This window comes from Phalacrocorax aristotelis, chromosome 5 (assembly GCF_949628215.1).
Source record: "Phalacrocorax aristotelis chromosome 5, bGulAri2.1, whole genome shotgun sequence".
Taxonomy (NCBI): domain Eukaryota; kingdom Metazoa; phylum Chordata; class Aves; order Suliformes; family Phalacrocoracidae; genus Phalacrocorax; species Phalacrocorax aristotelis.
Genome location: NC_134280.1, coordinates 14,707,258 through 14,732,757, shown reverse-complemented (window position 1 = coordinate 14,732,757; position 25,500 = coordinate 14,707,258). Strand labels below are relative to the sequence as shown.

Sequence of the window (25,500 nt, the reverse complement as noted above, 5' to 3'; positions counted from 1 at the left end):
ATCATGGGGCGAAATGCAACAGGAGGGAGATAGGCGGCCTTCTTTGTTTTGCCTCATTCCTGCTTTTTTATCCAGTTTGTCCTAACTTGGACTTCCTATATTGTGAGTATTTCCCCTTCTCCCCAAACTGTGCTACGAGACACAAACCTGGGAATGCAGGGAGTAGATCTCGCCCTTGAAGACCAAAGGAGAAGAGCACAGAGTAACCTCAGCCTTTCCTTTGTTACTAGATCACCTGCTCAGCAGTGGAGACACTTTTCCTTTGCCTCTCTTTTGCAGTCAGTGTTCCCCTGGAACGCTCCATTGCCTTGCGTATCCATTGCCGGTTGCAACTGCAGTTGTGTATTGGCTTTCCTACTTTTATCCCTGAACACCTAGGTAGTACTCCTGCGTTCCTCCTTGGTCATCTGATCCCAATTCCACATCCTGTATGCTTCCTTTTTGTCTCTGAGCTCAGTCAGGAGTTCCAAGTTCATCCAAGCTGTCCTCCTCCCATGCTTGTACATCAGGATTGTTCTGGATTAAGATTGTCCTTTAAGATAGGCCACCTCTCCTCAGTTCCTGTGCTCGAAAAAGCAGCTTCCAAGGGATTTTGCCTACCAGAGCTCTGAGCAAGCCAAAGTTTCTTCTCTTGAACTCCAGGGTTTAGTCTGCTGCACCCATTCTTACTTCCCCCAGGGTCTTTTCACCATCTCACAGCTGCAGGAGCCAGGTTTGCCTTTGATGAATAAATTTGGACAATCCTTTCTTGTTTGTAAGTTGTGCTACCAAGAGCATCTTCCATAGCGGAAAGGTCCAGAACCTGTGTGAAAGAAGTCTTGGTCAAGAAATTTGCTGGATTGCTTGTTTCCTGCCTTATCACCCTCCCAGCAAGGACTGGGGTGGTAAAGTCCTTAGTGAGAACCAGGGCTTGATATCGTGAGTCTCCTTCCACGTGTTTTGAGTAGAGTCTTCACTTCAGACTATGACTTTTCAATATCTCCTCATTTAAAGAGATAAATCTTATGCTTTAGGATGTCTAAGATAGTTGGAGACTGGAAAGTCATACTGGGAGAATGTTATTGATGCTGGCCTGTTCTTACGCTTTTCCTTGGATACGCACCATTGCCAACAGTCAGTGAAAGGAAACATAGGCAGGCATGCCTTTTGCTTTGGCTGAGTACGGATATTCTTATTTAATGACTAGCAGGGTATGAGCAGCGCATATGAATTCTCTTATCTGCTGTATTTTTCGAAAATAGCTGAGATTCAGCTTTGCTGAGTCATTTCTTTGTACTTGAATGGTGACTCTTATGGGTTACGTTAGATCTTACTGTTATAGTTTTGAGTCTGTTCCAAATGGTTTCAGGCTTAAAAGGCATCTGACCTCACTCTGCCTAAATTATGGGGTCAGATTAAAAAACTGTGTATAACTTTCATCCTTACCATTCTTCTTGAGCCTGTAAATCACCAAAGGCCGTAAGCTCTTCAGCAGAAGAAGGAAGAAAAAAGGTAAAAGGTAGTAGAATGTTTTTATAAAAGGAATAATTTGGATTTATTTTCAGGCTTTCTGTAGGCATGCAAAGCAAATCTGGTATGTTGTAGACTCTGTGCAGTTCAGTTTTTAGAAAAGGTATATATTAAAATGTTTTTTAATTACCCTGTACCCCAAAGTTTTAGAAAATTAATCAAAACATACTTTTGGTTAACTTATGCCTAAATAGTCTAATAAAACTTCTTTTGGTTTTTTTCTGCAGTAAGACTGCTATAATCACTAATGTCTATGCCATCCAGCAAATTTAGGACCCATCCCTAATTATTCTTAAGCAATTGTTTGTCACGGGAAATGCTAAGGAAATTGCTGTGTTGCCAGTGGAATAATTTGATTTCAGTAGATAAGTTGCAGCCTCCTTTTTAGTTTCTAATCCTTGAGAAACTAACTTCAGTAGCAACTATTTGTTAAGAATTGAGAAAAAACCCAAAGGGATAAAGTATAATTGCAGCTTTCATTTTTAAAATATTTTTAACTAATGGCAAAGCTAGGAAAGAAAAAAAGAAGTGGGAAAAGATTTAAAATAAGAATAATTTAAAGGCTAATATTCACAGACTCCCATTACGTTATTGGACGTAGAAACTCTCTCAACAAATTAAGACATCTAAATTAGGTTCCTGCTCTGAAATAATCCCCTGGAGAAAAATGTCTCCATTTGATTTAGTTAAGAAGATAGTTTCTATATATAGATATCCAACTTAGGTGTCTGTTAGTGTTTTGCTTCTCATACTTCCTAGTCTAGAGGGTTTTTTATTCAACGAGGTGATTAATAAGCGACTACTAATTCCAGTCACAGTTGAGATCCCGATGTATTCTTCATGAACAAGTTTATCTCAAACTGTAGCACTATTTTCCCTGACATGTTTGTTTTGAATTGTTTATTTTTTCTTTCTTTTGTACCTTCATCAAGCCAATATAATAACTTGAAGTACAGGGACCATCAGAGATGACAGTTCAGATTAGTGAGGGTGCCCTGTATAAACCTGCTGTGGAAAACGTTGATTGTAACCCCCGAGGAGCTTGCTGTGTAATTTCCTGCAAGTTAACTGTGTGATCTAGGTTCTCTTTTGCTTTGAGTTTCATGACAGTTGTCAGCAAAATCTCCTTTGAATGAGAGAGTGTTTGAATTTAGTGTTCTATAGTTTGCAGTATCATATCAGTTATTCCTTTCCAAAGTCACAGCAGTTACTGTGTTTTTTCTTGTTAAAATTGTAACCTTGCTTTTATTCTTGACTGAAATAATACACCTGTATATTTAATAAAGGATGTGTACTATCCTATTATTGCATTTCTTTGAAAAAGTATATATTTAGATTGTGATAGAAATATGGCCTGTCTTTTCCCGTTTAGCATAATCAGCATTACAGTGGCCATCCAAAATTGTCTGGAATTACCATCAGCATCTCGTATGTTTGTCTTGCAGGTTATCTGTAAAAAGGTCTGTAGGCTGATTCCCCCCATGTGTGATATTTTAAGTGGGTTTTCGTGCTCCTAGTGTGATTTTTTGTTTTATTTTGGTTTTTAACTTTAGAAATACCAAGATCACAAGTCCTTATCTCCATGCTTATATCTTGTCGGAGCTATTTTACTAAAACAAATTCTGGTTATGTTTAAAGACATGTAAGAACATAAAGAATGTCTTTTAGGAATGAGGTGAAGTTCAAAGTATTTTTTCCATATTCTAAGGGATAATGAAAGCAGTCTCAAAAGAGAACATCTGGTCGGAATGACCTGGGGATAGAATAGCTCTTTGGACTTGGGAACTGGGAAGGGATACTTAAACTAGCAACTGCCTTGGGTTTAGGATAGAACAAGTGAATTTGATAACTTAAATATATGGCTCATAAATTTCAAATTATACAAGCTATTTTATATAATCTTTGATATCTTATTGTAATAGAAATTTCATGGAAATGAAATTAAATCTGATTTCTCTAGAAAGTATGTTTTCAGTAGGTGTATTTAAGCCTTTAACAGTGATTCAGTGTACTAAGTAATTAAATATTGTGATTTTATTTTTCATTTAGGTTGAAGATTGTAAAAATTTCTTTTAAGTGCAAACAGTTTTTTATTCAACTTAGAAAAGAATTGGTGAGTACTGTCTTAAATTTTATCTCGAAAAATGAGAGCAATGAAATTTCTCCATACTGCACATCTGCATTATACTGACTGATGTTATGTTGCTTCTTGGCTTTATCTGCATGAAAAGTCCAGTTTCACCAGCATTCTGGATATTTTAGTTCTCAAATGGGCCATTAATGCTTTATAAGACTTTTTTTTTGTTTGGTTTGCCTTACATCTTAGATACATTTAGTTTTACTTTTGTGTGCGCAAAATGTAACGTGCTTGTAGAAGATGAATATTGAAAAGGTTGAAAGTAAATCAATATTAAATTTAAACTTCAGAAGAAACCAAATTAAAATTTAAAGGTAATATGTATTGCTGCTTCAATTGTATATGTGCCTGTAAGTAAATGTTTGATTAAAACATCCTGATTTGCATTATTCAGATTTAGTAATACAAGTTGCCTTTATAATATTTAAACAGAAGAGATAAGAATGTCTTTGCAGTTTTAAATTACATATGGTAATTTTTTATGCCTACTTCTATGTTTGTTGGAGAAAAAGTTGAAGCTTTCTGTGAAGAATGTGTATGTTTCACTCCTTGTGGATGACTGTGCATTTAATGCAGCAAGAAATGGATTGTTCCATGCCTCCAAGAGATTAGAGTCTAAACCCGTCACATACACATCACTTGGGAAAGATGGAGGAATTAATTAAAAATATGACTGATTAACTCACCAGATTAGTTAAAAGGTTTTGTGCAGTTCTTGCAGCTGGAAGGATTTGAAGACCTGAAGTGCAGAGTTACTGACTATATAAAAAAAGATGGATTCCAGGCAGAAATGCACCCTGAGTACCATAGGACTATTCCAGATTTAGAGACAATACGGTTAAACAAGGAAAATACAAAGAAGAAACACCTGTGTGTCAGATCAGGCCAATGGCTGGTGACTAGTACTAGTACCGACAGCAGGAGTCACACTATATCTTAAAAGCACATCCTTTAATATGAGGCCCAGGAGTTCAGTCTTCACAGATGGAACTACCTGACCACAGGCAGACACTTTGTGTATTACTTGATGGGAGAAGTGTAACCCGTGCGCGTGAGTAGCGCTCAGTTCAGAATTGGGGTAACGTGAGTTAGAGGCTTTTGGAGGAATTATGTGTAGAAAGAAATGAACTTTGGCTGTTACATGAAATAAATGGGAGTATCCATCAACGTGAGCAGATGTCACGCAATGTGAGCAGAAAAATGGTAATGACGCAAAGGTAGGGTGAATTATTTCATTGTGGTGAGACAGGTATTTCTTAATACCCTGCAGGAGCTATAGGCTAGTTGTCAAAGGCAAACTGATCTCTGACAGCCCAGGGGTCAAATTTCATCTTGATACCAGTGTGTGTAACTTCCGTTACAGTTGCAGGAAGGTTGTATTTAGATCTGAGGTGAGAATTTGGGTTTTTATCTGGAATTGAGAAACGATGAACTGCAGTTGTTTTCTAAATCAGAACTTGAGGACAAGGCTGTAGTAGCAGAGTTCAGGACCTTGAAGATTGAGATACCTGGATATAAAATTAGATTGGGTACTGTGTTTTCTCTATTTTCTGCAGGGGAAAAAAAAATCTGCATGTAATTGGAGGTAATATAAAGACAGCTTTCTCATCTTGTTTTTTCGGTTGCCTTTTAATATTGTTACTTGCACCTGAATGTAGTACATGTAACTAGTGTAATTTCTTTTCGGAGACATCTTATCCAAGCCAACAAATTAAGAAGCTTCGTACTGTTTTTCTATAAACTCTCTGTATCAGATGAAAACTGATGGCAAGAACTTAAATTTCATTCATTCCAAGTCATGAATATCTTAAGATCAAAGCTCAAATTTGGCTTCCAAAGAAGGCATACTTAAACTAATTTTTCAATCAAAGCTGATATTAAAATTGTTATTTCCGGAGTTACTTTCCCTGAGTAGGCTTGTAGAATAAGATTGATCTCACCTATATTCTGCTTCAGTTAAGTTAAAAGAAGATACTTTCTGTTTCATGATTAGCTAACTAAAGTAATCGTTATACTTCCTCTGTAGTAATCAGACACATGCAAAGGGTGAAACATCTTGCATGAGTTGGAAGATTGCTAAGTTGCTCTCTGGTGGTGTACACTTACTTTTGCTTTCACTCCCATTAACAGTAAAGGGAGCGTAAAAGGCTCTTTTTAAGCAGCAGAAACTAGGTGAAATGACTCAGTGATTGCACATTTGGTATGTAAAGTATCTCTGGTCTAGTGCTTTAAGTGTATATTTAAAAGCACTGACTTATGATATGGCAGTGAAAATACATTCATGGTATGCTGATGATGCATTTCAAAGTTGTGTGTAAATACATAACAAATTGTACAGCTGAGTAACCATATTTATTCTGATGCAAAGCTGAGATGCTACGGTATATTAAATTAGTGGACTTGGAAGAGGAATTTTCCAGTGTTGTTTTATTTTCCAAACAGGGCTACATACGCTTTTAAGTAGTACTAAACAGATATTTTTCAGATACTGCTAATGTGTGTTGAGCTTTTAATTGCAACTGTCCTCAAAAGTGCAAGTGCCTTATCTTTTAATCACCTATTAAATTTATTCCTTGACTTGGCATTGCTTAAAGAATTATTTGCCTACTTCTAATAGATTATATCTGTGTTTAAATAAATCACTTAAAGGAAGTCAGATGAAGCAGTTTAATGTCAAAGTCATTTTCCACTGGTAGCATAACATAATCTTGAATGGAAGCTGGTTGAGTATTCTGACAATTATATGCCGGAGCATGCATCCACTGGTGGAGTAAATTTTCTTTCCATTGTTTCTTTATGATTTTGTGGGGGGAAAAAGTGTCATATGTACGACTTCTTCATCCGGCATTAGAAGCCCCCTGAGCTGTAACTTCAATGGCAGTGTTTTCACCACATTTTTATTTATTCTTCCTGTTCCATACGCTGCTTCCTTTACATGCTTTGAAGCTGTTTGAGAAGAATTCAGTAGTTTCATTTTTCTAGATGTTTCCCTAAGCTTCTGTTTTTAGTTAGTTGCACCCTTGGCTGTTGTAATGTCAAGTCAGCATCAAACTCTTAATGCTATCCAGCATACTTTAGTGGTCTTGATTCTTTGACAGCCAAATAAGCCTTTCAACATGTTCTTTTGCACTTTCAGAGCCCAGATGTCCACTGAAAAATTACTTGAGTCAGTAACAAAGCAATATGATAGGTTTTGTCCATGACCAAGACCTGGTTTCAGTGAGTGGCCAAACTTTTTCTTTTAATTATAGATTATGTATCTGAAGCTTGTGCTTTCAATTTTTTCTTCTTACTGACTTTTAGGAAGAACTTGAGCTAGAATCACAAGGTGGTATATGGGCTTATCTGCCCAAGTACATTCTTGACCTTAAGTAACACTGGCATGCATTAGATGCCTGGTTGATTATTGCCTAATCCTATCGAAGTTTCTGCCATTGATTTTTCGTGTGAGGGGCAGATGCTGGTGGTACAATCTGTGTTGCATTTAAGCCTCCACAGGACTTCTGCCCACTATTTGTGGAGTATCTTGGGTCTCTGGAGTATCTGCTGCTTATAAAGGGCAAGTCTTTGTCTCTCTGAGATGGGAGTAGGGAATTTTTCCTTTGTTCTGGGGTTTTTCTTTGTTTAGGCAAAGTGAACAAGACCCGCTAGAGAATTTTTTTTTTCAACCCAGTTTCTTTCCTGAGCAGTTGAGAGATCTGCTCTGAAGTCCCTGTTTCAAATCAGGCAAAGGCAGGTTTGAATTAATGTCCCCACCCAAGGTGAATGTTAAAGGGCTGAGCTGTTTAGTGTGAGAGGGGTACCAATATCCATTCTTCTTTCTTGTCCTTTTATTAAAGGAATAACAAACATGATGTAGACTTTACTTTGCCTTATCCCTCCAGTGTTTCTTCTTGGATTCTACAGGTATCCTGCCACATGGTGTACATCCGTAATGTTATGATTTCAATTAACTTGTGGTGTTTGGCTTACCTGTAGTTTCATCCTTGGGCCCTGAGCCCCATCACCAGTATTGCATTCCAGCTGCTTTGCTCTCCTTCCCCTCTGTAGCCAGCAGACTGTTTTCCTCTCTCTAATATGAACCATGGACACAATTAGTAAGATAGTAATTTCAGAGCAGAATCCAACTGTGCCTCCCTGAGGTCATCATCTAACTCTGTCTCAACAGACTTAAAACCCTGAAATACCTGTATGTTATTGTCATACCATAGAGCATTCAGCATCTTCCTGGAGCCTTGTGCAATAAAACCATTCTCACAGGCTGCAGTATAACTGTCCTGTTACTTTATGTGCTTTTGGCTGAAATACCATCGACATTATAAATGTTGCCTTGGGTTCTTACACTGAGCCCACATGGATTCAAGCCTACTAGTTTCAGGGAAAACAGGCAATTTTATTCTAAATCTAGCTACCAGACAGCAGTAGAACTAGGGCTTGCACCCCCACAATAATCAGCAAAGATGAATTTCAAGTGCCCAATTTAACATTTACATATTACAGAACCTGAAAGAATAGATAGGGGAAGAATGGGTGCACCTAGGGGCCAATATCTTGTACTCTTCTTTACTTTAAAGATTGAATCCTAGCTGTAATTGAGATGAAGTGTAGGATTGAGAATCCGTTCTCTCTGCACTGCAATGAAAGCCTTCAAAGCTATGAATAGAACTATTGTTAAGGTACCTTTAAAGCTCTAACACACCAAGTTCCTGTGAAAGTGTTTCGCATTACAAATAAGCTAATCTAGCTGCAGCTCCTTCTCATCTTGCCATACAGCTCTTCCTTCATGCTTCATGCCTGATCTAGTGATCAGATGGTGGCATGAGAATCAGATCAGCTCATTCTCCGGGATACAAATTAGGGGGAACAGCAGGATATTCCCCCCCCACCCCATAATTATAATGCTTTGAGTGAAATGAAAATGCATGATCATCAGCTCATAACTTGTCAAATTCTTTTCCAACAGTATAAAAGGCTGACAGAGCATTAGAATTTGCTACATCATGAGAACGTCTTGTTGGAATCTAAAATCTTAGCTGGTTCATCCTTTACTGGATCCAGATGAGGCAGTCCATAATTGTACACAGTTGCTCTCTTGCAGAATAGTAATGTATCTCGTTCATATTATTGTACACCTGTATTGTTGATAAAGCCTTTTTTAACTGAATAGGTAATAGACTTAAAAGTCACAAACAAGGTAACTTAAATTAAGTACTTCCGTTAACATGTCTAGAAAGTACAGGGAACAGTTGGCAATACTTGGGAATTAAGAGATGTAAGTAATTTTGTAAATTCAAGTAAAATATCAGGCTTTAGTTTCTTGCATATAATTTATTTTCATAGATACTCAGAATTTGCTGTTTACTTTCAAAATCCATTGTATTCTTTACCCTGAATTCATTGTGTGGCTGAAAATACAGTGTCATTCTTAGCTGTTAGTCACAACTTCCTGAATACCCCACTGGGAGAAGAGGTGCAGGTCTATGTCCCAGTGTCTCAGCAGATCTAAAGATGAGCAGGCCAGCAAAAGCTTACCTTGGAAAAGGAGCTTACTGCTAAGCGAAAACAGTTAAGGTGTGCTAAATGTTGTGGAGGATTTATTCCTGTGAAGAGAAATCAGAGTGCTGATGATTTCTGACCCGCAGAAGCTGTAATCAGGTTCCCTCAGCAGGCAGAGTAGCTTAGCTTGCTTTGCAATTTTGCATCTTGCCTTTAGCAGGAACCTAATTAATCATTTAGAAGTAGGTACATCAGTTGCTCTTGAGATCAATACCTGTTTGAAACCTCTAACTGGAACATGTGCATGACAATTCGTCAACTGTAGTAATCTTGAAACAGGGAGGCATGTTGACTTTGAGTTCTCAAATCACAGAAATTTTTTTAGGTAATTTGGGACCTATCTTTTCATCCCACCTAGACTTGTTTCAATATCACTAAACAGACTGTTAACCTTTGAGAAGGCTCATTTAAAAAAAATTCCTTTAAAAAAACTTAGTGGTATTTTACAAGGGTTTATAATGCATAAAGTTAATGTAAAACCAGATAATCACTTCAAAAAGCAGTATTTAAAGAAAAAAACAAAGCTAACTGGGAATAATTTTTATCTGAAATAAATTTTTCTCTTTTAGCATGAATCTAGAGAAACGTTACTGGGATTCAATATGGTGAACTACCGAGCGTGTAAGAATTTGTGGAAAGCTTGTGTTGAACATCACACGTTCTTCCGTTTGGACAGACCGCTCCCCCCTCAGAAGAACTTCTTTGCACATTATTTCACTTTGGGTTCCAAATTCCGGTACTGGTAAGTGCTGATTTGAAATATATGGGAAAGAACATAAGAGAACAGGCACCTCATCAATAAACAGAGGTAGTTATTTAGAATCTATATTAAAAGGTGCTGTAATTCAAGTAGCTTATGAATCCTGCAACTATTCCCCTCCCCTGTTGACCAAAGTTTCAAGTGTTGTCAGTAGTTTTCTAGGATATCCTGGAAATATAATTATTGTATTATTAGTGGCTGTTATTGAACTAGTACTCTGAGCTGTCTCACAGGCTGCATTTCTTCACCTGCTTACCTGCTAGGTTATGTTTATCTTAAAAATGTTGTCTCAGAACTTCAAAGTCTTTGGCCTGGCATTTTTGAAAACTGATGGATCTCAGATCTTGTGTGTAGCAACAGCAACAAAATAGACCTAAATAAAGATCAAATAGAAATCAATGAAAAGAAGCTCGTACAAGTAAAGCCCGCTTAAGCTAGATGCATACAAATAGGCAACCAGGTGAAGACAAGGCATATGTGTTCTGCACCAAAACCAGAAGTTTGGAAAATAAGGGTGAAATTAAGTCCATAACTTTTAAGGATGAACTTGACATAATAGGCGGAAAGCTTGGAGGTGCGAAGAATGGCTGTGAAATAACTGTAATCCCCAAATATAATTTCTGTTCTAATGATGGAGTGGGTGGTGTTGGTTTTTAAAGTGTTTTATGCCTTTTATAAAAAAGAAAAATAATTCTCAGTTAAGTAACTGCGTTGACTGTCTCTGCAAGGAATGCACAACGCTGATGGCTTAAATCATGCCTGAAGTAGAGAATAAGGGAGCTACTACTAATCATCTGTCTAGAATGGCAACAGTCTGTGATGTACAAAGGGAGATAATAAAAAGCTAGAAAATGCAGTAACAGACAATTTCTGTTACACTTGTGAATCGCATAAATGCATAAAGAGGAAAGTAACTCAGTGGCTAAATTTTTATACCATCTGTTTTTTCGACCAGCATTCACAGCACCTATTTGAGAAACAGCATTCTGTGATCCTGAACGGTGTTTGAGACTTGGTTCAATGTTGTAGTGAATTTGGGGAAGTTTTTTCATTTCTGTAAAGATTTTTAATTTGAATCACTGTGATTACTATTACAGAATAGCTCTTTGATATTCAACTCATGTTAATGTAAGATGAAAAGGGAAACTGCATAACACTGAAGGTCATTAAAGTTAATGTAGTAGCCAAAAGGCTAGAATTTCTGCAAGTAGTTTCAGAGATTGTTTAGAGGCAGTATAATAGTAGTAACACGGTGCAGAGGGGGAGAGGTTAAGGGCACTGGGCTTGTTTAATCTGGTGAAGAGGAAGTTCAGGGAATTTAGTAGCAAGCCTAAAGCTACTTCAATGGCAGTGTCAGAAATGGACCCAAACTTGTGCTGGTAATGGCAGGTGATAGAAGAAGGGGAAACAACTGCAGATTTCACCTTGAATGTTCTAGCTGGACATATTAGGAAAAGTTCTTGGGTTTTTTTGTTTTTCTAGGAGGATAGCACATTACTGGAACAAGTTACCCAGAGAGGTTGTAGGATCTCTATTTTTGGAGGCTTTCAAAACTTGGCTAGACAAAACCATGGCCAGACATGACCTAGTGTTAGCAGAAGATTGGACTAGAGACTTCTAGCCAACATCTCTATGATTTCAATGAACTAATAAAATACTAAACTTCCAGGGCTAAACAGAATGATCCCCAGCTCTGAAAGAAATCAGACACATGAAATTGTTGAACTATTAAATTCTTTAAAAAAAAAAAAAAAAAGGCAGCTTCCAGGAGGTCTCAAGAAGACTACTGACAAGAAAATCTGACTTCTCTACCTTGGATTTTCAAAGTGGTTCTTATAGTGTTCCTCACCAAATACTCATTGAGGAAAGAAGTTAAACTGCCAAAACATGAAGAGTTCTATTGGATATTAGCAACTGTTTCAACCAGATGGGAAACAAGTAGATCCCTCTACTACAAAGCAAAGTTACCACTGAAGTGATATAGATTTTTGTAGAAAAAGCTGAAGTTAACTAGAAATTTTTGGTGGTATGCCACAACAAGGGGTGAGTAGGCAATAAAATGGTAGGTCAAGTTCAGTGTCCAAAAATGTGAAATAATCTACACAGGGAGAGAAAAGAGGAGGAACATAAATTATAAATAAGCTATTACTGTCTTGGAGCTTTATAGTTCTCTGAAAACATTAAGTCAATTATTAGTAGCAGTTAGAGAAATGCAAATACAATGTTAGAGTTACCAGAAAGGAACAGAGGAAAACATAGACGACTTACTGCTTGTCAGAGTTAAAAATATGTAACCCCAGGAAGTTAGCAGGCACCAGGCTTGAAAAGAGAGATTTCTTAGAATCGCCGCATGGCAGAGGTTGGAAGGCAGCTCTGGACGCTGTCTAGTCCAATGTCCTGTTCAAACAGGGTCCACTGTAGCAGGTTGCCTAGGACTGTGTCCAGCCAGGTTTTGAATGCCTCCAAGGATGGAGACTCCTCATCATCTCTGAGCAACCTGATCTAGTGTCCGACCACCTTCACAGTAAAAAAGTGGGGTTTTTTTTGTTTTGTGGGGTTTCTGTTGATGTTGTTTACTCCCCGTTCTGTTTAAGTAAAATATCTCATATTTCTGTTTGTGCCTATTGCCTCTTGTCCTGACTTTGGGCTGCCTTGAGAAGAGTCTGGCTGTATTTTTGATTTCCCCCTTCAGGCATTTATATGCACTCATTTGATCCACCTGAGCGTTCTCTTCCTGAGGCTGAGCAGTCTCAGGTCTCTCAGCCTCTCCGCATACATCAGATGCTTTGGATCTTTCATTGTGTTTGTGGCCCTTTGCTTGTCTTTGGGGACCCTGGAACTTGACACAGCACTGCAGATGGGGTCTCACCAGTGTTGAGCAAACCTGCTTCCCAGCCAGCTGGCCCTCAGCTTGTGCGTGGGGGTGTTGCTCCCCAGGTGTGGGTCTTGGTGTTTCCCTTCACTGAATTTTGTGATATTCCAGTTGGCCTGTTTCTTCAGCCTTCACACATCCAGCAGTTCTGTAATATGAATGTGAAAATAGCTAATTATTATTTTGTTTCCTGTCCCTGTAAGGGACAGAAAAGAGCAGAGATTGAAGTATCAGTGTCCTTTTAGGACACGTATCCTGACTCTGTGCCTTGGTAGGAAGTTATAAATAGGGAAGTGGCTGCAAGAGGGAGTTCTGCTGGTATCTTGCCACCAATTCCTAACTGCTGATAGACACTCCAAAAAAAGTTGTGGGTTTTGTTTTTTTTTCCCCTAAAACAGAAATTATGAAATGTGTCAAATCAAAGATCCTTTATAATAAGACATCTGGTCTTACATGAAAAGTCAGCACGTTCCAAGATCTAACCTTGGTTTTGACAAGTTATGTAGAAGAATACAATCCTGGTGTGCTCATCTAATTTATTGATGATATTGTGCTGAACTAAGTAGCAACTTAAGTTATTAGCAATTCAGGGAATAGTTTAGGAGGATTACGGAGGGGATGTAACTTTTCATTGTGGCTATAACAGGAAGGATTATAGTGTTAAGTGTTATCCAAAGATCCAAGCGGAACTTTCTTACTGCTTTGGATAAGAAGAAAAAGGAAGTCAAAGCTTTTGTTATGCCTAAAATTAATGGATCTTTGTTACAGTTAGACTGTAATGGGAAAGACGACCTACCTTCCCAGTGCTTTCTAAAGTTACACTGTGCTGAAGGTAGCGCATTGGTTGAGCTTGACTAGAAATAGAATTTAGCGGCTTTTTGTTGAGATGGTTCAATTTTAAGCAAGAAATTGTGTTTGTTGCATTCAGTGGTTTGGTTTTGTTTTGTTTTCCAGTGGGAGAACAGAGGTCCAGTCTGTGCAGTATGGTAAAGAAAGAGCAAACAAAGACAGGGTGTTTGCAAGGTAAGCAATATATATTTGTACAGGATGAGTAAGTCTTCTGTTTGTATCTTTTTAGATGTTATGAGATCATTTTTTTCTCTTTGCAAAAATGTAAAAGAGCAACTGTTGTTCACTGTTGCTGGTGGCTTGACTTAACCACATTAAGGAGTTTGGTTTTGATTTGGGAGGGTATGTCTTTGGGACAGCCAGAAATGGGGGAGAATCTTATGATAGAAAAATTAATAAGGGTTTTCTTTAATATTTCCCCTTTTGTATATTTTCAAAATTCAGAATAGCTTTTATTCTGTGTAGTTTGTGGTTACATATACTAGCCCTCTTTGTCCTATCTTTATTGCAAAGAATGGTCTCTCTATTCCATTAAAATATTGAGTTAATGGGTATGTTTTATCCCTGATGACAACCTACAAGTGTACACACATTTCCTTTAGAACAAGGTACTGTGAGTGTCTTACTTGGTGAGAACAGCTTTATCAATATAGTCCCGGTGAGGTATTTGACTATGAAAAATTTGACTTGGAGAGAGCTGCTTCTGAAGGGATTCTGTCACAGAGTAGTTGGCTAATCATAGATTCTGTTACTTAATTGTGCTTCAGACTCCTGGGGGGTTTAGTGATTACAAGAAAACAGTCAAGGCGTAGATTTAGTTCTTAAGTCAGAAATTATGGTACAGTATTCAAAAGTAAGACTGCTGCTGCATCCGTTTGGTGGTCTGCTCTGATCATTAATAGGAAGAATCCTTATGAGCAGGGAGCATGCATCGTGCTTTTTTTTATGCTTACACTTTTACTGAAATGGGGAAAGGCTTTTATCATGGTTACCCCTTAAGGAACTCTGGAGTTCAAATTCGCGCCTGCAGACTTTTACTAACAAGCCCAGGGGCCTTTCTCAGGTACCTGCAAATGCTGTTTCAGAGCATGGGTAAATTCTGCCTTGATTTCCTGCCCACCCGCCCCCGCCTTTCTTTCCCCCGGTGCAATGTAATATAATTTAAGTTTTTAGCTGGGCACACCGTAGATACCCAGCTCCGTATTAGAAGGATTTGGGGGCAGAAGTGCTGTTATGTTTGTTCAACAGGTAGATTTTTATAAGTCCAATTTGTTCTGTGTGCTACAGAATTATTTTTTTACTCTATTTACTTTTCAAGTATGGTTATATTTTTACTTGGGGTAACTTTTGTCTTACTCAGAAGACTCAACACTGTGAAAAGTGAATTTTATTTATTTAGATGATAGTTAAACACTATTTTTCCTGTTGCAGTCTGGACTTGGCACCTCCCCACAAGTAAGTAGAGCGGAGGAGAGCTGATGCTTAGTTTTGAGGACTGTATTTTTCATTTTAGAAACTCTTATTCAGTAGATGGCACTCTTCCCTTTGAGTCAAAACTGACAAAGTGGTGGTGCTGGGGTCACTTGTATTTTGTAATAATACTCTGGATAAAATTGAAAGCCATGGATAAAATTGCTCTGATGTTTTTTCAAGACTTTTTGACTTTTTTTTAGTTAATAAAATACTTGGCTCTTCTGTCCTCATTAATTTTATTTTCCACTGCTTTTAGATTCAGGAATACAGCATTCATCCTCACCTTTTGAGTTGTTTAGTAATATTAATTACTGAAATGTCGGAGGTGCGTATGTGTAAAACAATGAACTGAAATTAGTGGCGTATTGTAACAAATGCACCTCAGAAGGCTTTTCATAGATCATCTGTTTCTTCCTCTGTCCTTCCCATCACAGTGTGCAATTAATGCATTTTCAGTTTTAAAGACTCTTAGTATTTTCAGGGGTAAAAAACCGTGAAATATAAGACATTTCTAGAACACCATGTGGTTCAAGAAGCTTAACCTAAGAACATTGTCTTTAATTCCTTGTCTTCTAAACACTTACATTTCAAGTTGAAATACGGAGTAGATGTTACCCCTCTTGTATTCATACAGGGCATAAATTTTGCTTTTTAGGGTTTTACAGGTATAATGTGGTTTTTTGTTCCTGGAACCTGCTCTTCTTTTTCAGTGTGTGTCTCAGACAAAGTCATTGTGTTGTTGAACAGCTTTTTAAGCTCTCAAGCAGTGGGCTTGTTTCGGTTGCTTTTGAAAGTTCTGCTAGGTATTGGTTACCTTTTGCTATGAAACCAGGAGTGTCAGGTCTTTCTTCATAATTAAGTGGACACATAAAATAATTTAAATAACTACTGTTGCTTTTGTTATTACCACATCAGAAGATTTATTCAAGATCAGTTTAAAGAAAAAGCTGTCATTTTCTCTATAGTTATCCAGACTTACACTCTGTTTTCTCATCAGCATCTAATTAGAAACTGCCTTATTTGAGCTAACACTAAGCAAACTTTTGAATCATTTCATTGTAAGAAAAAAACACTGATAGTTAACATTGAGATGTTATTTCAGTGATCTATTTGTTCTAAGTTGGGAAATGGCTGTTGCCACAAGTAATGATCATCTAGCCTTTGCACGCTGAGTGGAACATAGATACAGAGCACGAGACATGGAAATAAAATTTCTTAACAGCCATTTGAATAAAACAAACAGTTATAACTTAAAATTAGCGGGCGTAGCTGTTTGTCCTCAGAATTTTACCTTAAAACTAGCTGAAGGAGTATTTATGGATTTTTTTTTTCCAAATCATAAAAACACTTAAAAATAATTTTAAACAATGGAATCTATTACTGTGAAGGAGACAGTCTGTAATAAACTCGATATATTTTGTAGGTGCTGTTTTCTTAATCTTCATGCAGCACTAACTTCAGCATTTAGAAGGCTGTTGCTGCAATTGTTTAGACACCCCCCCCACACACCCCCCCCCCCCCACACCCCTCCACACGCCCCCCCACACCCCCCCACCCCACCCCTTCCCTTGGCCTCATTTCTTGCAGGATATTCATAACCCAAGAAAACGAGTAAGAATTCCCAGGAGCATAATAAAAGTGAAAAAGTTCAATCAAGTAATGCATTGAGAGATTCCTTAGAGCACTGTTCTCTTTTAGAGTCCTTGCAAAATATTCTAGTTTTCTTAAGTTCTGATAGTGTGTACTGGAGCTGAGAGAAGGTAGTTTATGTGCATTGTGTGACAGTGAGTGCGTATCTCAGTCGTTTGTACTTGCAGACTCCCTATCATTAAGTTGCAACCTCTGTTTCCAGAAATCCAATCGTGCTTCAGTCATGCATTTATTCAGGTTAATTAAATAGTTCCTTGATAGCTTTAAAATGCATGTGTCATTTGTGGTGTATCTGCAGATTTGTATACAGTTTCAGCCTCTTGGTCTGAAGCAGTGGTTGCCAGTTTTGCTGAGAAATGCATTCCCTGTACTTCTTGTCAAAATACAAAGCAAGGCTATGGGTCCAGGTTATATTTCTTTTTGGGACAGAAATTATTTAAAAGATTCCCACCTGTATTCCCAAACAATACCCTCTTTCTTTCCCAGCTCCTGCGAGAATTTAGCACTTTAGCTGTGGGATGCAAAACAAATTGTCTTTGAAAGCTTTTGCATGCTGTAGCTGAGCTAGTGTAATTTCTCATGGCTGTTTTACTTGCATTATGTAATTTCATACCTGCTACTCATTTTTTTTTTGTATTTGACATAGTAATGCAGCTGTAAGACTGTTCTTGACTTTAGGGGCAGGTAAAGCTTTTAGTCTCTGTCCCTACTCAGATAGGCTTTCTCCCAATTTTTTTAGGAAAGTCTCTGCAGATACACCATAAAATAAATATGAAAATAGCTTACTTTGTTAGCTAGCCATACCCTGTGCTGGGGTGCAATAGAAACATCTAGACTGAGCAGACAAACGTGGAATTTAGAATTTCAAAGTTTTATCAAAACATTTTAGAAGGTTTTTTCACAGCTTACTTCCCCCTTCCCATCTCCTCAGCTGCACTCTGGCATGAGAAAGGTATTTGAATATTGTAAGGAATTAGTGATACAGAAGGAATTTGCAGGAATATTTCACAACATGTCTTAAGTGTTAATAAAAAAAATAACACTGTTAGATTTAGAAATGTTGCCAGGAGAACTGGTATCAAAAAGCCACAGCACAGAGAAGTTCAGTGCTGCAGTGTGGTAATTTTTTCTTTGAAATTTCTGCAAAGGCAGGAAGTAGAGGCAACAAACATGAGTGGGTGGGACCCTGAGGTTAGAGCTGTTAATAAAATAATTGAAACGAACCTTTGCTGATAAACGTTGCAGCTGTTTCTCCTGGTAGTAAGGTATTATTTCTGACAGATCAGACCCTATCCACAGTAAAAGGTGAGTTTTCTTAACACTGGATGTTTTTGATAGGAAAGAAGGCATTGCTTTTCTCATTGTAGAGTTATGTTCATTTGTTGCACAGATTGAGGAAGTTTTCCAAGACATAGTTACAAACTATGATGCTGTGACTTAAGGTACAATGCAGTGGGCTTTTTTTAAGCAGTCAAAAATTTAATTTTTGGACAAACTTGTTTTTCCCCTCACTATATACTTTTGTGTCTTTTTATAATTTAATTTGTTTTATACAGTCAAGGATAGTACCCATTCACTGTTGTTGTGCATTTTTAAAAAGAAAAACCAAAAAGCAAGAAAACCCACTAACTTTCCTATATTCTACTTGTTGCTTTTTCGCTGAAGGTAAATGAGGTTCAATAGCTGCTTTTACATATCTGTCAGAGAATACTGTATCTGCAGTCCTGTATTTACCTAATTTAGCATTGAGTATATTATGTTCCTCTGTATTTTCCCCTCAGTCCATTCTTTGGTTAGTAGAATCCACCTCTTGGCAGAGCTGACTCTTGGTACTAATCCGCTGGCTGCAAGTGTGCTGTCAGTGAAGTCTAGCTGATGATAGCTTTGATTAATAAAAGAATAATGAACAGGTAACATTAGACATGCATTTCAGTTCTGCTGGTTTTTTTACCTGTTCTGAATGGCTCATACTTGCTGTGGTTTGAGTTGCTCATGTTTGAGGCAAATTACAGAAAACGAAATGTTGGTTTAATTGACATGATATCAAGCTAATTACTTTTTGAATCAAATTAATGCTGCTTAAATACAGTGAAGCGTGCTAAGAAAGTGGATGTGTTTTTCCTCAGGAATTAAATAATTGGTATTTTCCCTGTTTTCAGACATCAGTGTACTGTTAGATATTTTTTTTTCCCCCAGGTGGAATAAGACTTGAAACACTAGTATTTAGAATTAGCCCATCTTGCTTAATTATCTGAAATTTGCCAGCTGTTATTAAGTCTGTAGAGCAGCAAAGCAGCATGCAGTACTTGTTCAGAACTGCTTGGGGGTGTAAAAAAAAAACAACAAAAATAAACCCTCCATACACAGATCACCACTCCTTTAGTATCAAACAAACACTGCTGGCATCAATAGGATTTATGTATTCCTGCATGTGAACATAGATTATTCGATATGACACTTGGTTGTTGTTGTAGACTTTTTGATAATATTGAGGACAGCGTGCTTAAGGTGATGTGGTGGCTTCCATTGAGTTTTAAGTTCCGTGAGAAGCAAAAATGTACTTGTAACTCAGGTTCTCATTTTCAGAAGGATGTAATTTGTGTGCGGGTAGTTCCTTAATTTCTCAAAGTTCCTTCTTTCTGGACTTGCACTTTCAGTAAATCAGTAAGGTGATGATGATGATGAACAGTTACCATGTGTCCCAGCGACAACAAAGGCAGAAGTTTTGTGATACGGGTGTATGGAGCTGTGGAAAGAAATGTAGTTATGCTGGTACAATAATATGCTGGTACATCATTGTGCAAAGCTGGAGAGTAGAGAAGAGTATAGTGATAGAATATAAAGGCGAATGGGAATGAAATGATCATGGCACAAAAGACTGATGAAATTGAGGTATCACTGCAACAAGAAAAGGTTGGGTAATGGTAGTGGAGAAATCTGAACTATATAGCACCATCAACGTAGTAGAAGTAAAGAAAACCTGGTAACAAAAATACAAAGGACAATTAAGGATTGTTTGAAAGAATTTTTGTTGTTGGCTAAAGAATTTTCAGTTGAAAACAACAAACAGCAAAAGTCTGGGTATGTTTAATTGCTGGATGACCAAGCCATCCAATGTGATGCTAAGAAAAAAACAACCACAGTTCTTGGATGATTCATTTGATGATTTCCAGTATAAAAGGGAAATACAATATTTCATGAGAGACTGCAAGTGTGGGCTCCTTTGTGCTTAAGAAACAGCAGAAGGGTATTGTAGGTATCCTGGAATGACTGGAGAATGAGAAGAAAACATTTCATCAATATCGAGAAGGAGCAACAAGTAGAAAATATAATTCCTTTCGTATAAAACCACTGGTGGTAATGACCTTTAACCTGAAGGACATTTCTAGCACAAAACCAAATGAAGTTTGATCACCCACAAAGAAGTTTAAATAGGATGATTACATCTGCCTGACAGGTGACCAAAAATGTTCCAGAAGAAAGCATGTCACCTTGATGGAAAACCCTGAGGAGTAAACAAAACTCAGTAGCTCCGCTGCCATGTTGATGACTACCCCACTTTCAGGTCTTCAAAGTCTTTGGGAGTGTTTTTGGGCTGATGCTTCCACTGCTTCATTTTTCATGAGATGGCTGAAGAGTTGTGTTACTTAGAGGTTTTCTGGGATGTTTTTGGTTTTGTTTTTAATTTCAGGCCTCTCAATAACTATTCTGTTTGAGTCAGATTCTCTCTGAAGCATTAGAAATGCCTTGTGAGGTTTAGTGGGTTCCTCTTCTATATTGCCTGTCTCCTTCTCAGCCAACAGTATTTTATGACTGTATTCCATTGACATTCCTGTACAAAGTACAGAAAATGAAGTACAGTATATTGAGAAAATACAGAACTGCCTGTGTAAATATAGTTTTGCATTATTACATTTCCTTTCTTCCATATAATTTAGTTTCCTATGAAGAATATTGGTTTCTTTGTGGTGAATTTAATGTAATTTTGTTCTTACATCTATCACTTCTTGGTTAGTCATTTTACTTTCTTATTCTAGATCCCCCAGTAAACCCTTGGCTCGGAAATTAATGAGTGGGATGGACTGGGAAGTAGTGAGTAGGAACTCACTGTCTGATGATAGGTTGGAAACACAGAGCCTACCATCACGGTCTCCACCTGGAACCCCAAATCAGTAAGTAGCACTGAATCTTCTCTCCTTGGAAGTGACTGTCTACCTCTAATGTGAGTCACCTACTTGTGTAATAGAAGGATTAATGTGTTACGGAGACAAATAACTTCTCAAATTATATGCTGAATGGATCTCTGGAACATTTAGCTCTAGATAAGAGAAACTATTTGGGGGTGAATTTTAGGTGCTGCTCACTCAACCTTTACAAAGTGTAAGATGTAGCATGCTACCATAAATTTCAGAGCTTGGTTTTTCTCAAGCACAGTTAAAACTAAATTATTCATTTGGCTAAGAAAAAAACCTGATAATAAAAGCTGTGTGATATTTTAGAAATAATTGATTCCGGTTAGTACTATTTCTTAAAGCATTGGGGAAAACTGCTTAATCAGATATCTATGCAGGTTTTATCCCCTCAATTTTTCTGCATTTCCTTTCAAAGCTCGCTCTTTTCACATGATAGAGCTTTCTGCTTTATGTTTATAGTTAGTGAGAAAACCATTCCTGATTTCATCTGGAAAATAACTAATTTTCTCAGTGTGCTGAAGCTGACTTATTAATTGATTTTATCCAATTTTATATTGCATAAACCAGAAGGTTTTAAGATTCTTTTATATTGCAGCATATTATTCAAAAGGCTGTTGTTGTAAATATCTGTAGCATATAAAAATTATTGTGAAATTGTGTAATAATGATGCTTATAGCATAACATAATAATGAATGTTTCGAAGTGTTTTATGAAAGATGCCTGTGTCACTATACTAGTTTTCAGATGGGAAAATTTTGGGTCACAGAAATTATAAGACTGTCAGTGCAAAGCTTATGATTCTTCTAGGAAAAGATGCAGGGGATAAAAATATTAATCTTAATGGATTCAGGTTAAATTCTGCCATGAACAGAGCCAGGGTTTTTCTTCTTGGAGACTAATTTTCTTCTCATTGACTGGACTGTCAGTCCAGTAGCCTGTTTCTTGGACCATAATGCTTTCAGGTTTCTTTAATTAAAAAAAAAAAAAAGAAAAACATTAGCCATTTAGTGCTTATTTTTTGAACATGTTAAAAAAAAGAAAATAGCATGTTGATCTGACAACAGGTTTCAGTGATTTTTGAAACCTGATTTAATAAAAATATGTATATGAACATACGCTTGCACTGAGAGGAAATAATTATTTTAGCATTCCTTTGTAGCGGTGTAAGAAATGTAGATTAATAATATTCTTTTCCCATTGCACTGCTGTGCTTTCCCTCTTAGTCGCAACTCTGCCTTCACTCAAGAAGGAGCCCGGTTACGACCCTCATCAGTTGGACATTTAGTGGACCATGTAGTTCACGCTTCCCCAAGTGAAGTATTTGTAAATCACAGATCTCCATCTTCCACCCAGGCTAATAGCATCATACTGGAATCATCACCGTAAGTTCGGTTGGTCATTACTGTATAGTAGCATGCAGGGCTTCTGAAGATGACTCTTAAATCTTTCCATTAAGAGTTTAGTGTTAAACGTTTGGGTCAGGGAGAGCCAGAAAATCTCATAAAAAGGTAGCTGTTCTTTAGGGAGTATTAGTATAGGTCTTATTGAAAACTAAATGATACAGAAGTAAAGACCTATATCTGACATGTTCCTGGTGTGGGATGACAATACAGTCCCTGTGCACCCACCCATAATGTTGGTTTGCTGCAATGTGGTCATCAGTGTCTGGATGTGGAAGTGAAAGTTATTTATTTTGCTAAAACTGAAGTATGTTGGTTTGTGATAAACGTTTTTAACTCTCATGAGTTTGTAAATTTTGGTTTTTTGTCAAGATGCAGAAGTATGAGGGAGCTTTACAAATTTTGTGGCCAAAATACCTTTTTAGCACCCCAGAATTCTGAGGTTCCTAGTAAGTTTGGTATATTATTATAGAGTATATCTTTATTTTTTTAAGATAGCATTATCAGGCTTTTTTTGTGATGCTGAACTTTCTTGATGCTGTAAGTTTATTACGCTATGGTGGGCGAAATAAAAACTGTTCTTGTGTATTAAATCCTGAAGGATGACAAACAAGAAAGAGTTAATCAGGTTTGAAATACTCAGTAACTTGTAGCCAGAGTACAGATTAATTGGGGGAAAAGGTGAACAATATACACCGTATTAACACTGCCACAGTACCTTCTTATATGTAGCTCTACATGTAATGCTAAACTTGCCCTCATAATTTTGTAGAATCTGTGTTTGCAAGGAAATTGTGCAAATGGTTTCAAAACCATTTGAGAACTATAAAATAGCACATACATAATTACATGTTTATAAACAAATCGGGTGTCTCAGGAAAAATTACCCTGGGACGGTATTTGAACACAATTTTAAAACCTTACTTGGACTGTACCTTCAGTTTTAACTGTGTGTAACTTTGGGGATGGAACTAGAATACAACATTTTTAAAGTTCTGTAAAATAACGCAATGCACTTTTTACAATAGAGTGTGATAGTTACAATTTGACCATCAGCTAGTTCTTTAGCTTTCAGAGTTAATTTGGCCTAATAATATAAAGTCCTCTTTTTTTGTAGGCTTTTTTTAACCTGTTCACATGGCAAGGGAGTCTCAAAACTGGAACAGTTGTGAATATTTTCTCATATTAGTGTTGCTGCACAAAGGGCACACAGGGTCAGGTTCCTTCTGTTCCCAGGCTTCCAGCTGAGGTCAGTTACGAGAGATGCTTACTTAATGGTAGAGTGACACAGTGAAGTAAGCACAATTCTTAAATATTCTTTTATTCATGTACCTTTAAGTTAAGCTGTAAAAGGTGTTCCTGAGTGTCCTTGGGTTTTCTTTATTTAATACCTGATTTGTTGTGTAAGTCACCATAGAAATGAGTCTTAAAAAGAGAGGAAGTGGTTTTGTACATTAGTTACACACTGTGGCTGTTCTTTTTCATGATTTTGCACTTTTTGTGCCCAAGCAGAGAAGTTATTGCTCTTAATCACTAAGTTTTGTTCTTTTTTTTTGTTTTTTCCCCCTTGTTGGAAGCTTAACAGTGGAATTTAATTTCCCAGTTTAGATATCTAGCATGAGATAATTTTAAGAATGAGGATGTTGACAAAAGTACATAAACCTCATTACGGTCTTCTGAAAGTTTCAGGTGATGTTATTGATTCAAAAATTGAGATTTACAGAAGTAAGTAGTAGTCATGAAGTTCATGTTAGCTGTATAATTTAAAATTGTATTGTTTTACATTTCAAAAAGGTACCTCTTAAACAATTTGACCTTTCTGAGTGAAGAGATTTGAGTAGTTCATCTGCTAATTGGTTAGGAATTTTTATTTATTGATCCAATTTACATCTGTAACAAAGTCAGAGGGGCTAACCTGACAGGCAGTAAGTTTAGTGACATCTTTGAGCTTGGAGTCACCATAGCAAAGGAAATCAGAGTTTCAGTGCAGTTTAGAAGGATATTACAGCTTAGTTAACACAACCTTTATTCCACGTTTCTTCTTCATCTGCATGTGCTATTCAAAACTAAATTGAGAGATTTCTGCTCGGAGTTCCCTGAGGTAATTATAACCTTAAATTCCAAAAGCACGGGATAGGTGTTTAGCTTAATAAATTGGGGGGGGGGGGGGGGGGCGGGGGCGGGAGCAGGGTATGAAACCTTTGCTTAATATATTAGAAGGTCAGGGCGGATATCTGTAACAAAAATACCTAAAGCTTGCCAGTGCCTGGGTTTGTGTTATTTTATTATTATGTAAATTGCTGAATGCAGTAACGGAGAGCTGCTTTGCCTGCAAAATAGGCTGCTTTCACTGCCATTGTCTACGCATTCATAAGGAAATTCAAAGCTGACTGGGCAAATATAAAGCAATGAAGTTTTTGCCCAAGGCTCGATTGTTAGTTCTCACAATTCATTATGCTGATATATTACAGTACTTTGCCGCTTCTAAAATGCTCGCTTAAGTAACTTTTCAAATCTTTTCTATAAGTTTGTATGTTCAGCGGGAATTTATTTGTGTTTGTTGACGTGTATGTAAAGACATCTAGTCAAACATAAGATCCTACTTTTTACTTTTATCGGAATTACTTCTTTTGTGTCTCTACTCATGTTTTCTGTTCCTCTTTTATTCAGTTTAAAACTCTCAGGAGTAATTGTTTGCAGGAAAATACATAACTAGATGCCCTTCACTTAAAAGGCTGAATAATCTGTGCTGGCCAGACTTGAATGAATAAATACATAGGCAGTTACAAAGCTCTGGGTGATCTTTGTAAGTCAATGTCTAAATAATTTATAGCTGCCTTAAATTCATTTTGCAAGTGTTAGCAATCATTATATTCTTCTTTCTCCACAAAACTGAGTCTAGAAAAGCTGCTTATCCTGAAAATAAGATATCAGGATGATATGCCCTTTCTACTGTCACTTTCATGCAGAAGTGTTAAGAAATATTATTTTTATTACCAAGTGGGTTTTGAACATGATATTCTTCAGGCATCAGATACTGAATAATTAGTACTTATTTCTTTTAACGCTGCATGAAAAAAAATCTTTTCTGAAAGTTGAA

General features: G+C 37.2%; 1 protein-coding gene across 5 annotated transcripts in view; it reads left to right on the top strand.

Annotated features, from left to right (window-relative positions):
• PTPN4 (protein tyrosine phosphatase non-receptor type 4) overlaps window positions 1–25,500 on the top strand; it is a 175,299-nt gene that overhangs the window by 63,957 nt on the left and 85,842 nt on the right. For all 5 annotated transcript variants that reach the window (XM_075093072.1, XM_075093071.1, XM_075093073.1 and 2 more), the window contains exons 11-15: window positions 3,559–3,622; window positions 9,772–9,944; window positions 13,789–13,857; window positions 20,844–20,978; window positions 22,224–22,382. In XM_075093072.1, coding sequence (XP_074949173.1) covers window positions 3,559–3,622; window positions 9,772–9,944; window positions 13,789–13,857; window positions 20,844–20,978; window positions 22,224–22,382 — 600 coding nt within the window. The remainder of the gene's footprint in view (window positions 1–3,558; window positions 3,623–9,771; window positions 9,945–13,788; window positions 13,858–20,843; window positions 20,979–22,223; window positions 22,383–25,500) is intronic.